This window comes from Anguilla anguilla, chromosome 5 (assembly GCF_013347855.1).
Source record: "Anguilla anguilla isolate fAngAng1 chromosome 5, fAngAng1.pri, whole genome shotgun sequence".
NCBI lineage: Eukaryota > Metazoa > Chordata > Actinopteri > Anguilliformes > Anguillidae > Anguilla > Anguilla anguilla.
Genome location: NC_049205.1, coordinates 46,615,779 through 46,631,134, shown reverse-complemented (window position 1 = coordinate 46,631,134; position 15,356 = coordinate 46,615,779). Strand labels below are relative to the sequence as shown.

The window sequence follows — 15,356 nt, the reverse complement described above, 5'->3', positions numbered from 1 at the left end:
TTTTAAAACATTTTATTGTAATATTTTGCATTTCCCAAACAAAAATATATATTTTAAGTTAAAATAAATGTTTTTCTTTGTAGATATCAATGAATGTCTTGTCAATCCTGGAACATGTGGCCCTGGAAGCTGTCAGAACCTGGATGGATCCTACAGATGTATCTGCTCTTCGGGATACTCTTTGGTTGATGATAAGTGTAAAGGTATCTGTGATGACACTTTTTTATCTCAGAAAGGCTACCTTGTACAGACAACATACACGTTACGGCATTTTAAATGTCTATACCAGAGATGCATTTATATTTAGATCTATGAACAGCCTTTTCACAACATATGTTTAGGAATATATGTATTCCTAAAGCTGTCATATGCCATGTATAACATAAAATTACATCCAATTTATTTCTAATATATGCAGTGACTTACAAAACCATCATAGCCAACCTATATAGTTCATGTTGTGTCAGATCATCAGCAGCAAACTTTGTTCTGTGAACACCTCTAAAATGATATTCTCTAGTGTGACATAACACAGGCTGTCATGTAACAGTCAACCCTCTGGTTAAAATCTCAGGTAGATCTGGCAGGTACATCTTATGCAAGATGTATAAAAATGTCATACTATGTTTATGAAGGGGTTGTGCATCCTTCTTCAAAGCATTATGGACACATGCATTGTGTACAGTGTAATCAAATGTAGCTTTGGGTAGGATGAATTTACAAATCCCGTGGCCTTATAAGGAAATATGAAACTTAAAATCATTAAATTACAGTACCCAGGCTGGATTTGTTTTTGGAGACAAGTAACTGTAGAAGGCAAATAAAACCTCAGACTTTTAATGCGTGTTATATTTTAAGATTGTGCAAGGGCACCAAAAAATCAGTTTGAATAGCAAAAAATATCATTTTCAGACAAAATGTGCTTTGGCTTGTGCTGACAGACTAAATGCATTACATATGGAACCCGCCTCTGACAGGAGGTACTGTTGGAGTTCTGCACCTGTTCACACAAAATTGTGTAAAATATGTTGTGGTTTGTTAGGCTGAAAATCTGAACTGACATTGAGAGTCTGCTCACAGGCCCATGATGCTGATGTAGAGAAGGGATTGGGAATCAGGCCTACCGGATTACAGCCTAAGCTGTTTTACCCAAGACCAAAGTAGCATTGGCAGATTCTGCATATTTATAGAGCTTAAGTGATACACTGATGTAATATGTCCATTTTCCTGATTCCTTTTGTGTCACATAATCCTCCCTTTTAGCATAGGTAATCATTCCACGCAAGTATCACCACCTGCTTTCAATCACAGAAGGGTGTATCATCTTAGCAGTGAAACAGAGATTGTTGTTGCCCTGGATCAAATGTGATTCCGAATCAAAAAGACTTCTTTTCTTTTTCCGTAGACATTGATGAATGTGAAGGTACCCCCGATATCTGTGTTTTTGGCACTTGCACCAACACGGAGGGCAGTTTTAAGTGTAGTTGTCCAGAAGGGTTCCAACTTTCCTCATCTGGGAGGAGATGCACGGGTGAGTTCCCTTGGCTGTCTTCACTGCTTCACAAGTCCAATAAGCATGTGTGTAACTGGTCTCATGACACTGGAGATATATCCCATAAATTTGCAGAGCCTTTAAAAATGGTCTGAAATTATACAAGCTATATTTTATCCTTGACTTCCAGCTGAAAAAAGTCTTGTGTCAGTTAAAAAAGTGTCCACTCTAACCTTTTAAAATTCAAAGCCCAGCTCGAAGCCCTAGAGTGCAGAGTAGCAACAATAAATTCAAACCTTTGTCATGTGACATCATGGATCCTAATATACTGTTTATATGCTGGTCCACTAAGCACAAATGGCACAAGACCTTTATGACTGTGGTGTTAAGCTTGAAGAGAGAATAAGATGAAGGAATCCTTGGATACACAACACATTGAGGAATAGTGCTGAGTAATATAGGAATAAAGCACACGCATGCAATCCAGGGCTATTACTGTTGCATAGGTGGAACGTTTGATTGTACAATTAGTGTATTATTTTGGCGTTGAAGGGCTTGAAGCAGCTAACACTGTCCAGATGTCTTGCTTTTTAATGACATATTGCTCTTGGGTCGGTGTACCCAAGGGTGTCTATGAGCAGCTCTCAGCAATTTTCCATTTCCTCAACTACTGAGCTAAAGGGGTGTTCATGATCTTAGCTGGGAGTTCCCCGCTAAAAAGCGCAATGACATAATCACCGAAAAGGGAGGAACTGTTTACATTTCCTGGTTTGCCCCCACACAGATGTGAATGCCTGAGGATGGGAGAACAATTTAGTAAATTAGAAACAGGTTTTAGGAATTAGAAAAAATAAAATCAGCTAATAGATAGTTCTTGTGTGTTTCTCCGATAATATGCAGAGTCACATTGCATTGTCTACATTTTCATTCTCGATAAAACCTGATGTCTTCCCCCGGTGTTGGAACATTTCATGGCTGTGCATGTGGCAGAACTTTGCGTTTGTGCACAGCTGTAGCAGGGGGACCTGCGGACATAAATCTTTTTATTTCGGAAAAGCTGACAAATCAGTTTCATGGGGGAAAAGTAACAAGACACTTTTCAGCGTTTTTCCACTGTGCTTTCAGGCCAGGTGTCTGTGCTGTGTGATCTATAGAGGTCAAAGAGATTATTTGCTTTAAGTCTCAGGACGGCCAGCACAAGTACTCCAGGGCCAGGTGCCAGCCATTTGCTTTTCATTACAAATTAACTGAGAGAACCTGGTTTCTCATCTTGTGATTTACGCAATAAAAAAGACCACTGAAGTCTTTCCTGGCATTCTTTTGCTACCCAGTTGGTATGGATATTCTATTTTTATTTTCGTTTTGGAGAGGCTGACCGTGAGATTGAAAACAAGCCTGTGTTGCTTCTTTGAGTTATTAGCTTATTAGATTAATATTAGCTTATTTATCTGTCACTCTTACTTTTTGGTAAAAGGGACTTCCCCATGTTGTTAATTTTGTTATAAAAATTCTTTAAAAAAAAAAGTGTTACATCCTTTTTTTTGTAATCCCACAGATATACGTGTCAGCTATTGCTACACCAAGTTTGAGAGTGGTGTTTGCTTGGCCCCAAAACCCATGAACACCACCAAAGGGGACTGCTGCTGCAGTGCCATGCCAGGACAGGGTTGGGGTACCCCGTGTGAAATCTGCCCCACCCCGGCCGAGGGTAAGTGGTCCACCCGCCCATGAGTTTGCAACACTTCATCTCAAGGCTTACTTAAGAAACAATTCATACTGCACATTCTTCTTCTTCGTCTTTGTCTGTTGGGGAATTTGGACTATTTTAATTATAAAACATTTCTGAAATACTTCTTTAGAGTCTAAAGTAAGGTCTATCTCATTCCAGATGTGTTTTCCCTGCTCTGCCATGCACTTGGCCAAAAATTTGGTCCAAATGACAATGCTGTTGGTAAGCTGGCTACAAATTATTATTTTTTGACCATTTTGTATGAATATATGTGATTGCATGAATATACAAATGATCAATGTGAACGTGATATGTGCTTCTGTGACATTGAATATCGTTTTGCATGATTGTTTTTTGATAATCAGATATTGACGAGTGCGCTACAAACCCCAACATCTGTAACAATGGAGTGTGCATCAACACTGATAGATCCTTCCGCTGCGAGTGTCCTTTTGGTTTCCGACTGGACTACACTGGGGTCAACTGTGAGGGTAAGCTGTGATATCTGATAACTTGTCCGGTGTGCCTGTGTATGAGGAGAGAGCTGCCATTAAGAGAGGGAAGCAGAAGTTATATATTATATATATTCAACCAAATTAAATGTATATGTTTACCCTAGATACCAATGAGTGTGACGTGGGAAACCCCTGTGGCAATGGCACCTGCACCAACGTGGTTGGAGCTTTTGAGTGCGCCTGTGATGATGGCTTTGAACCCGGGCCTATGATGACATGTGAAGGTACTCAAGTCTGTATTTTTAATTACTTTATTAATCCTCAAAATAATATATATTTATTAGCAAAAATGTATTTGCCGTGAATTTAAGTTCATCGACATATGTTCCATTCCAGACCAACACAGTCAAAAAAAATCAGTTCATATTTCAGATTGTTTTTATGGAAACGTCATTGAACGGTGCTGTATTGGCACCTGTTTCAGAATCTGCAGAGCATATTTACGATACATGTGCTCCGCTGTCTTCAACTACAGCGTCTGTTTTCATAATGTCTGATGAGAACTGGTGTATGTCTGCCTCTCCAGATGTGAACGAATGTGCGCAGAACCCCCTGCTCTGTGCCTTCCGCTGTGTCAACACCGTGGGCTCCTACGAGTGCAAATGCCCTGCGGGCTACGTGCTCAGAGAAGACAAGAGAATGTGCAGAGGTAAGGCCTTTCTGTTGGGCCGCTCAGACTGCTGTGGCTTTCTTCTGCCTGGCGGGAACCTGGTTATAAACAATTGCTAAAGTTATAAAGTTATGAATATAGGCACAATCTCCTCATAAATATAATTATGTCTGTTTATTTGATTAATCGTCTGGGTCATTCATCTGATGTTGGTTCAGGAAGGCCTGAGTAGAGGAGCTTGTGCAGTGCGAGAGATCTTCTGGATGTGGCATTCATGCTCAGTTCAGATGCGCAAAAAGCAAAAGCCCCCGGAATCAAACGGTTAACTCCGCAGAGTCTCAGCAGGTTGAATCCCTCACTCTGTGGAGGCTACATGATATTGTTTACATTACATTTATAAACAGAATCTCAGCTCACGTTTTTTAAACATGTCAGCCAGTGACTCTTCCCGTGAGAGAAGGGTGTTACGTTTCGCTTGGGCTTCGCTGAGCCTGTAACATAATACCCCCGGGCCCAGGGTGTCAGGGACCGCGGCCTGCCGACACTCCCAGAACCCCTGCCCTCCGCACCGTGTGGAGGGAGCGCAGATGAAACCCCTAGAATGTTCTGTGTTTTCCGCATCGCAGACCAGAACGAGTGCGAGGACGGCGTCCACGACTGCGACTCCCGCGGAATGACCTGCAAGAATCTCATCGGCACGTACATGTGCATCTGCTCCCCGGGGTACGTCCGCCAGCCCAACGGGGAGGGCTGCATGGGTAAGATAGACAGCCTCTGTTTTTTTTTGTGTGTGCCTCCAATGGCTGTTTCTATGGCAACAAAATGCCCACCAGGAATTAAAAATGTAATCACTCACTGGGTCCCAGGATGAAGTTGTCAGGTTATGTGTATTAAGCCTCATACATCATACCCCTTAAATCTTAGAAGCGTCAACTTCAATTCACTTAGCTGTACAGAAACCACCCTTTTCTAACACCTACAATATAGAGCACATTTTTCATTTTGAAGTCATTTTGCTCCCAGTAATAAATCTCTTATTTCCTCCAATTCTCAGTGCCATCACAGGTACATATATACATGAATTATATACAGTATTTTCCGATCTGTGGTGTGGTGGTGGAAGAATTCTAGGTACACAATGTGATCGGATTAATATTTTCGACTTGGTCCAAAAGTAGTGCTCTGTTATTTGGGTTAATCACCTCATTATTCAAAAATGCAGTTCACGTTAAATCACATTCATTTGACAATTTCCTTAGGTGAAGGCCCACAAGGTACTTAATGCTTGCTTCTGCCTCCTGTTCTGTTCTGTTCTGTTCTGCTCTAGACCTAAACGAGTGTTCTACCAAGCCAGGAATCTGTCAGAATGGCCGATGTGAAAACACAATTGGCAGCTACCGGTGCAGGTGCAACCTGGGCTTCAGTCCGAGCCCCACGCAGACAGAGTGCATAGGTAAATATCACCCGTCACTACGGACTGAACAGCACTTATCGGTTTCGACGGAATCAGCTCAGTCTAAAAATAACTGACAGGGTCAGTTTGGCAGTTCAAAACAAGTTTTGTTGTGAACATTTCTTTAATGTTATTTATCAAGAGCTGTTTCCTTCTCTTTTTTTCTCTGGAAATGTGCTAATATGTCTGATCTTGTAAGGAGTAAGGAATAAGACTTATTGGCAAAACTTGTTTCTGTTGATGGAAAATGGGTGGCTGGCTTCAAACATTAGATTTTTTTCCCCACTCTTCTGCACTTTTTAAAGCATTTTCTGTAAAGAACTGAATATAAACATCTCCAAGGAAAGGGAACATGGATGTATTTCATTTTAAAATATATTGACTATCCATGCTTTTCGTATTTCTCAGTGCTGTTTATGTTTTATGATGCTGTTCAGTGGCAATTAAGTTCATTTGGAAAATAGATTGATCGATCTGTCAATTGATACTTTTAAAAATTATTTTCTGTATACCAGTGCATAGTTTGTTATAGATCTAAGTTATAGATCAATAGATCTGCAGCTATGTTATACTGCTCTCATTTGAAGAATCATTTCAGACATAATGTCTCTTACCCTTCTCCCCCTGCTCTGTTACAGGACATTATGGGTAGTGTAGTTCCTTGCTAACCACCACCCTTTTGTTTGCAGACAACAGGAAGGGTTTCTGCTTCACGGAGGTCCTGCAGACCCTATGCCAGATGACCTCGAGCAGTCGGAACAGTGTCACCAAGTCCGAGTGCTGCTGCGATGGAGGCCGTGGCTGGGGCCCCGACTGTGAGCTGTGCCCCTTGCCTGGAACCACTCAGTATAAGAAGATGTGCCCCATGGGCCCTGGATACACCACTGATGGCAAGGGTAGGAAGAGGAAATCCACAGCCATTGTGGTTGATTTTCAGCTACAAAAAGCCTAGCACTACTGTTCCTCAGTCTTACTGTATGTTCTACAATTTGTTCCGATGTTATGCAAGGCTGTTTTACTGTTACTGATTTTCCCCCCTTGACATCAGATATTGACGAGTGCCGCGTCATGGGCAACCTGTGCCGTAATGGTCAATGTGTGAACACCATTGGTTCTTACAACTGCATATGCAAACCTGGGTATGCCACGGACATCAGCGGGACCACATGTGTGGGTAAGCCATTTGCCAACATATGAAGTATTGCTTCATACTGACTGTCTACCCAAGGTTTCATGTAATGGCTGAGTCTGGGGACACACTTCACACAAGTTTTCGCTCTTGCGCTTCTTGCAGATGTGGACGAGTGCATCCAGGCGCCAAAGCCATGCAACTTCATCTGCAAAAACACGGAGGGGGCCTACCTGTGCTCCTGTCCCAGGGGGTACATCCTGCAGGAAGATGGCAAGAGCTGCAGAGGTAACAGAGTATCCCCTTCCTCTGATTAGATTGGATTTGCGGTCGGAGTGCAGTTGTTGCCCGTTGTTGAGGTGAAGACAGTCTGGATGCTGACCTGCAGCCATTTCCTTTTCCAGTTAATATCAGTTCAGCAAGGGGTCCCTCGCTAGACACCACATTACATTTTCACTCGACTTAATTTCAAGGTTAGCATTTGGCAGGGGTATTGCTGGGCCCATTGCCCAATATCCTGCCTTGCAAAGCGTGCAGTACTTAAGTCTCCCCATCTGGAATTCTAATCATTTTCCCCCGTTGGCCAAGTACGTGTTTAATACACAGAAGTTGTTACCTCCTGCGTTTGCTGAAAAACAGATTTCTCCCCCCGCTGGTTTGCGTTAGTTGAACTGTGAGTTCATGAATGGAATTCAAAAAAGCTTCCTTAACAGGGTCATTTTTTGTTGCTTATCTCTATTTACATATTTCTGGACCAAGATTTTGCCCCAGAGTTTCCGCTGTCTGGTTCATTTACTGGTCACTAAGTATGGTTGGGTGGGGGGGGGGGGGGTGGGGGGGGGGGGGGGGAGGGAAATAATCTGCAATTAGTGTTTTCTCCCCCCTACGCAGCCTGTGAAATGTTTGGCCTTTGATAGAGGCCTGGGGTGCAGGGGGTCTGTGTGCTTGCTGAGGCAGGGTTTATGTTGTTTGGCAGAAGCTGTCTTCCTTTTCCTGGAGCAGGGAGTCCAGTCTGCATCTCTCTGTGGGGGGCTTCGTCAGCTCGCCCTCGCTGCCTCTTTATTCACCCCTCCATCTCTTCACCCCGGCTTCACCCCTCCTTCTCCGCGAGACTTTGATTCACATCCTGATGAAATGCGCACACACATTAAACGCCTGGAATTTTTTGGCGGCTGTAATTGACAGCGTCTGTGGAACACCTTGCCCATCATGTGAAAGGGCCGGATTTGGAAAGATTTCGGTATTTAACTTTTCGTGATTGCGGAGGGGAATGGTTGCTGTTGCTGCTGTATTGAGGGTGCCACCTGGAGCTGACTCGAAATGCATGGCTGGGAAGACGTATGAGGTTGGCGCTTGCCTTTGCGGACACGTCATGACAACTCCCCCGTTTGTCACCTGTTTCTTGCAGATCTGGATGAATGCTCGACCAAGCAGCACAATTGCCAGTTCCTGTGTGTCAACACCATTGGGGGTTTCACCTGTAAATGCCCCCCTGGCTTCACCCAGCACCACACTGCCTGCATTGGTAAGGGCAGCCCACACAGTCACCCCTTCAGTGCTGCTCTGAAGGTCAGACTCACTGAGCTGAACTAATGAAGCCATTTATCTTTCATCATTCTTCAACAAAAAACTCCTTTTATGACTTTTTTTTTTGCAGACCTAATGGCTTCAGTTTGATACAAGAAAATCAAATTAAGCTTGACTGATTTGTAGTTATGGAAACTTAACTATTACTTGTTATGGAGCGTTGAGCTGTCGGTTTCCATGGTTACACCCAGGGTAGCCAATCTCTGGAGCAGATCCCATGATCTCAGCCTTAAGTACTTGAAGTTAGGTAATCATTATCCAGTAATGCTGTGGGTCATTGAGGGCCCTTTTATGGCTGTAGGCCTCTGTGAGTGACTTTTACATTCACAGGATAAATGAGTGCTCTCAGGAAAGAACACGGGCTGAGATTTTCAGAGTATGAATCCTTGTTTCAAATGGCTTCTGAGTTTAAAGACTTTAATAGTGTGCTTAATACATAACAGGCTACAAACTAAGAATGCAGCAGAAATTCTGTTTTAAAGCAACAGAGAATTTCAGCCGCTTAAGGTAAAACATAAAAAACATAAAAATTAAGTACACAGTAAAATGTCCCGTGTTAATCCAATAGGGACCATATGTACACTTAGGGACAATGAACACTTTACTGCATAGAGGTGATTCCAGATCCTGAAAAATCTGCTGTACATTCTGAAAAGTGTAGATTCTTTGTTTGGCAAAGCAATTATTTGATTCAACTGGATTTCAAGATATCAGATGTACAGAATTTACCAGCTTTCAGGGTAAAATTTGTGCTGGAGGGTGGGGGCGGGTGCCATAGTGTCAGCAGGCAGGTGTCCTGCAGGGGTTGCAGACACCAGGCTGAGGGGGGGGGAGGGGGGTGTGACTCAGTACAGAGGGCTCATGTCTGTCCACATTCCTCTGCAGACAATAATGAGTGCGCCACCGACCCCAGCCTGTGCGGCACCAACGGGGTGTGTCAGAACAGCCCCGGGAGCTTCAACTGCGAGTGCCAGCGCGGCTTCTCCCTGGGCCAGACCGGACAAAGCTGCGAAGGTCAACCGACCACCTGATGGGGCCTCTGCTGTCACACTAACACTCACTGAACAGTCATTTACAGTACCAATCCTACAGCTGCAATACACTGTGTAAAAATGATTTGCAGTCCCAGAGGTTACCACCTTCTCCTCTACTGCGGCCATGTTATACTGCTCTCGTTTGAATGTGAAATATGCACACCCATGTTTTGCACGGATGGTAGGTTGTACTGTTAGCATAATGTAAAGGATAACTGGCAAGCACACCCACTGCTCTCATATATTGGTTTTCCGCTAGATTTTAGCCAATGTGGTCTTCCACAGGTCTGTATTACACAAAGTTCAACACATATCTATGGGGACACATCATCCGTGGGCTTTCCGCATGGGGAATGGCAAGGCCGTTTGTAGGTATTTGTGTTTCTCCCCGAGTTTTAACGTCACCCTGCGCGTCTCCCGGCAGACATGGACGAATGCGATGGGAACCATCGCTGTCAGCACGGCTGTCAGAACCTGGTGGGCGGGTACCGCTGCAGCTGTCCCCAGGGCTACCTCCAGCACTACCAGTGGAACCAGTGTGTGGGTGAGGAAGGCCTCCTTCTCCTGACTGATTGAACTTCCCTTTCCTGGAAGCACAACCTTTTCCTCCATACGATTACCACGCAGCAGAACAAAGGGACACTTAATCTGCATAAATGTTTACCTTTGAGATGAGCCTCCTTGAGATTTGCTTGAATACATATAGTATGTTTCTTTAAAATGTCATCATGCTGAGTGAGAATGTTGTTAACTTGCCAGTTGCAATAACATTTAATTAGAATGGATGCAGACATTTAATGTTGTATTTGACACACTTGCAAAATGCATTTAGATTTAGCTATTTATTGATGTGGCAAATTATACACTAGACACTAGAAAATGGACAGATTTTGTACAAAACACTTGATGACATGTACTTGAATCAAAAAAATTTCCCTATTTGCAGCTTATTTTCTGCTCTGAATTACACTAATCGTTGCTCAAACTTTTGACATTTTTAATTTTACACTGCATAGACATCTCCATTCCTCTGCTCAATCTGTGTGCTTGAGAACAGGAAGTATGTCTTAAAAGATAAGTTACTCATAAGAAGTTCTTAGCACTTTAAATATCTCAAAGAAAACTACACACATTTTGTAAAAATAAAAACAGCATTAGTTAAGATTACTATTTCCTATGTCCTTGCTCATTTGTATTTTAGGTAGATGCAGGTAGATAGCAAGATTTTATTACTGACTAATAATTTACTTTCAAGTGACAGTTAATTTTCTGGGCATCATGTGACCACTTTTATATTACCTCTTAGTAATATGTAGTGTGCAAGCTGGTGGCCAGCTAACTAGTTATGTTGCTCCATGGGGCAGCAGGGTTAGATCTAACAAGCAGAAAACATTCACATATCACAAGTATTGGCTGCCTCCATTTAAATAAACTACAGAGGAGGCATGTAACGCTCTTTGGTCATTACGTTGTTTTATTTCATTTGCATTTCATAGATGAAAACGAATGCCAGAACAGCCAGGTCTGTGGGGAAGCCTCGTGCCACAACACTCTGGGAAGCTTCCGCTGCCTGTGTCCCACGGGCTTCAACTACGAGCAGTTCAGCGGAGGATGCCAGGATGTGAACGAGTGCTCATCCTCCCAGAACCCCTGCAACTACGGCTGCTCCAACACTGACGGGGGCTACCTGTGCGGCTGCCCACCTGGATACTACAGGGCGGGCCAAGGGTGAGCGATCTCCCCTTTGTCAGATAAAAAAAAGCCTTAAGGGTTTCAGGTTTGAGAGCACTGTTGGGGTCTTGAGGCCAAATAATCTGACTCATGGACAAGGATGTGCAAAGTTCTGTATAACACCTGTCCTCAAGGGCAATCCTCTGAATGACATAAATGACTAATACTTTACTGAGATGCAGTTAGTGTGAGATGGGTATTACAAGCCTATAAATGCTTGGTATCTCCAACCAGACACTTTATCTGAGTTCGCTTTCTCTAAAGAGCAATGCTTGTGGCTTGTTAAGTGTCTAAAAGACCTAATCCAGCTTTTAGAAGTGAACTCTGTGATGAGGAATGCAAGTGCCTTGTAGTACTGAAGTAAGTATGCGGTTCATGTGTTATAGAAAGGTGTTGCTGAAGCCTCTGTTTCCCTGTGTTTCAGGCACTGTGTCTCAGGGGTGGGCTTCGGGAGTGGAGCTCTGGGGCCTGGTCAGGGCGGTGAGGCGGACGATAACTCTCTTTCCCCCGAGGCTTGTTACGAGTGTAAAATTAACGGCTATCCAAAGAAAGGCAGGAAACGCAGAAGCACTAACGGAACCGATGACACACCTGTGGGAGAGTCACAGGTAACCTGAAAATCAGTTTTTGCCTGTTGTCTTCTGATAAAAATGACTTTTTAGGAACATAAATGAATGGTCCATTATTTATTGCTGGCCATTTACAGTAAGCAAGAATGTCTGTTTTAGAAAGCCTGAACCTTTCCCTTAAAAATAATTTTGTGGAATTGAGAATTCTGTCAATTCTGTTAAGTGTCATGGAAATATTTTGGATTTTTTTAGGATGAACAAGAGGCCATCAGCCTGGCAGCCGTGGATATTGAAGACACCATCTTGTTTAACTTCAACATCAGCGACCTAAACAGCAAAGACCATCTCCTGGAGTTTACTCCCGCTCTCTCCACGCTGACTGACCATGTCCGCTACATGATCGACTTTGGGAATGACGAGGGCCTGTTCCGAATCAACCAGAAACAAGGAATAAGCTACCTTCACTTAACCAAGAAGAAACTTCTTCCGGGAGCGTATTATTTACAAATCAGCAGTGTGCCACTGTACAAAAAGAAAGAACTGGCCCATCTGGAGGAAGAGCATGACAAAGACTACCTCACAGGACAGCTGGGGGACGCCTTGAACATGAAGGTGCAGATAGTTCTCCATTAACAAATTCCGCAAAAGACCGCAAAAACGTTCGCTGCCAAAGAAATAGGGGGACTGCATTGTTGACTCCGAAAGACGATTCTACATATCATGGATACGATTTCTTATCACGTGTAAAGTGTGAAGTAATAAAATTACTAAGTGCAGCTGCATGTTCAGAAAGCTAAGGGAGGGAGCAGAGCTGAGTGGAGGAAAAAAAGGTTAATATGCAAACCCCCCAAAATCAAAATCGCTTTCTCAGGCTTTGTATAAAAAGCTCTTTTGAATAAGGTTTTGTATGATGGTATGTTGAATCTTTCAACTTTCAGTGACACATGTAAATTGGAAGAAGTCACTGACGTTGAGATATTTTCACCAGAAGTTGAAGATTTTTTTTATTTTGTTTGGGCTCGAAGGACCTTTGTCTTCATTAACTTCTCTTTTCAATCTTTTCAATTGAATAGATCAAAATTTTATATTACCTGGTGCTAGCAACGTGACATCTTAGATTTATGAATGCACTGTAATATTTTGCAAAGACGGTAGCCAAAAACACCACTTTTCTACTGGTTGAAGATTTCAAGTTACTTTGCAACCAACCAAAGTTAACTCAATAGCTTTTCTGTTCTGTTATGCCTGAACTACATGTAAATTAAGTGTGTTTATACTGTAATCATGCCACTTTTTTTAATCATGGAAGCATTTGTAAACTAGATAAAGCCCTGTACAGAAGGGTTTTGTAATGGTGCTTATAATGACCAACTACTTCTTTTTAACTGTATACACCATTCTGATGATGCAATATCTGTGACTTAATTATGCACTGAGGCCTTCCTGGCCACATACATTTTCGCAAGTACAATCAGTGCCGTCATCATGTCAAGATGACGTGAATGAGACCATCTTTCAGTGTCTGTTCACATCAATGAGGGTTTAGTTTCAGTAAATTCACAATAAAAAACATATTTTTGGTTTAAATGAGTTCAGTCTTGCTTAAGTACTATATTTCTGTTTCTTGATCCATGAATTTTAAAATGTCAACCAAAGACTAAAACTGAATCTGAGGGACAGGAATCCAAAGAATGTTTCATCTTCATTCAGGATTCCCCTCGATATTCCGCCATTTTCCACCGCAATTTGGAGTCACCAATCGTAACTGTTCACCAATCCCATAGCTGTAGCATCCTATGTCAGTTTGGGAAGAACCCACACTAGCTTTCATGCAAAAGTCGACCGGTTCTTCTCCGATGAGCAATCCCACAACTGAACTTCAGCAGATACCGCGCTGCACAGCTGTAGCTTGCACAAGCACATCACGTGTGTCAGATCAAATAGACCAAATAACAGATCAGCTTAATTGCCTACAACTTGTACGCAATGAGTTTACTCAATAGTTGGCAAGTAAGCTGATTTGGACACGGCCTATGTCTCCTTTCCTTCATAAACCATTTATTAGCAATAACAGGGCAGAAGCTGCAACTGACCATGGCAGGTAAGCAAAGGAAGAAAAGTCTTCTCTGCAATATAGCTGATCTATATACCCGGCTGCCTGTCATGAAGGATACTTCACACATAATCTGGACCTTGCTTAGAGGTAAGCACATTTTTATGTGAAGTTCAAGTTTTTAAAAATCACAATACTGAAATGCACAGCCATGCATTTATCTAGAGCACCCTAATGTGGTTTCTGTAATAATAAAATGTCATTGCATAGGTTGTGAGCACGAAATGCAAACACCTGTGGTGAGGAAAGGAGGGCTTGTAGCCTGTTACTTCCACACACTGAGCTGTTTCCCTAAATGCCGTTAGATGCATTGGCTCTTTCTAAACTTGCATAACCTGAACTTACTTATTTCCTCCATTTCCTTTAACATACTGTTGGATACAAATGATTCAACTTTGTGGCAAACATCAAAGTACACAAGAACAGTATAGTAAACAAGGAAAAGAAATGTTACCTTTTAGAGAAAAGCATGGACTGACTTTGTAGAATTAATATTTTATGTGGACTCCCTTCAAAACATGAGGAAGCTGTTGCTTCAACATGCAGTGTTGAACAGCTACACAGAAATGGTAGTGTCCCTATTCTTTTAAGTGGCTCTTCCCAAAGAAACAGCAGGTCTGAGTTTTACCACTAGGTAACAAAGTTTGGGTGACAGTTCTGAACACTGCCTACCCATTGCTCATGTGTACGATCAGCTATCCAGCAATGACAATTAGTCAGCACTATGCTAGGACCGGAGTCCAAAAACCTTTAAAAGTTCAGTGGTTAAAGGGAGAAACCTTCTTCAAACATCTCAGATGTTTTTTGTCTGTATTGACACCTTTAGAATGTGGCTATATTCTTCACCTAATATTGCAGAGTAAAACATTACAGCATTTCTTCTTCCTTGACCCCTGCATTATAAAAACAAACAGTTTTGCAGTCCTTTTTAAAGCTGATGCGGTTCTTAGGCTGCTAGATAAAATGTTAAATAACTGCAAATATGACTTACGCATTTGCATCATCCTACAGCAAACCTGTGCTATAACTTCCGCATGTATGCACTTGAAATACTGATTTATATATTTATACTTCTGAGCTTTTAACAAATAATACAGATTAGACAATACCGGCAACAACTCTTCTGGCTAAATGTTGCCAAATGGCCCTCCAAACATTGCTTTGTGAAAATAACTCACTATAAGTAGTACTGGCAGTTATCCTGAGGAAACCACTGCCTTCTTACTCTGGTGAGATTGTATTTTTTTTAGTTGGCTAATACTTGCTGGATGGAATCGGCTAGTCATAAAAACAATAAACAAAGCCATCAACATTAAGGACCTCATTGCAATGGCACAAATGTTTTAATTTTCCCTTCCAGCAATGACTTTGTAAAAAGTAATGTTTATAATAAA

General features: G+C 42.3%; 1 protein-coding gene across 4 annotated transcripts in view; it reads left to right on the top strand.

The window, feature by feature from the left end:
• LOC118227283 (fibrillin-1-like) overlaps positions 1 to 13,439 on the top strand; it is a 59,992-nt gene extending 46,553 nt beyond the window's left edge. For all 4 annotated transcript variants that reach the window (XM_035417508.1, XM_035417507.1, XM_035417509.1 and 1 more), the window contains 18 exons: positions 84 to 203; positions 1,406 to 1,531; positions 3,048 to 3,200; positions 3,381 to 3,443; positions 3,587 to 3,712; positions 3,841 to 3,960; positions 4,263 to 4,385; positions 4,973 to 5,104; positions 5,674 to 5,799; positions 6,489 to 6,695; positions 6,848 to 6,973; positions 7,094 to 7,216; positions 8,337 to 8,453; positions 9,401 to 9,529; positions 9,974 to 10,093; positions 11,046 to 11,277; positions 11,705 to 11,888; positions 12,102 to 13,439. In XM_035417508.1, the coding sequence (XP_035273399.1) occupies positions 84 to 203; positions 1,406 to 1,531; positions 3,048 to 3,200; positions 3,381 to 3,443; positions 3,587 to 3,712; positions 3,841 to 3,960; positions 4,263 to 4,385; positions 4,973 to 5,104; positions 5,674 to 5,799; positions 6,489 to 6,695; positions 6,848 to 6,973; positions 7,094 to 7,216; positions 8,337 to 8,453; positions 9,401 to 9,529; positions 9,974 to 10,093; positions 11,046 to 11,277; positions 11,705 to 11,888; positions 12,102 to 12,482 (2,708 nt within the window). In that variant the 3' untranslated portion in view covers positions 12,483 to 13,439. The remainder of the gene's footprint in view (positions 1 to 83; positions 204 to 1,405; positions 1,532 to 3,047; positions 3,201 to 3,380; positions 3,444 to 3,586; positions 3,713 to 3,840; positions 3,961 to 4,262; positions 4,386 to 4,972; positions 5,105 to 5,673; positions 5,800 to 6,488; positions 6,696 to 6,847; positions 6,974 to 7,093; positions 7,217 to 8,336; positions 8,454 to 9,400; positions 9,530 to 9,973; positions 10,094 to 11,045; positions 11,278 to 11,704; positions 11,889 to 12,101) is intronic.
• Positions 13,440 to 15,356: the final 1,917 nt, after the last annotated feature.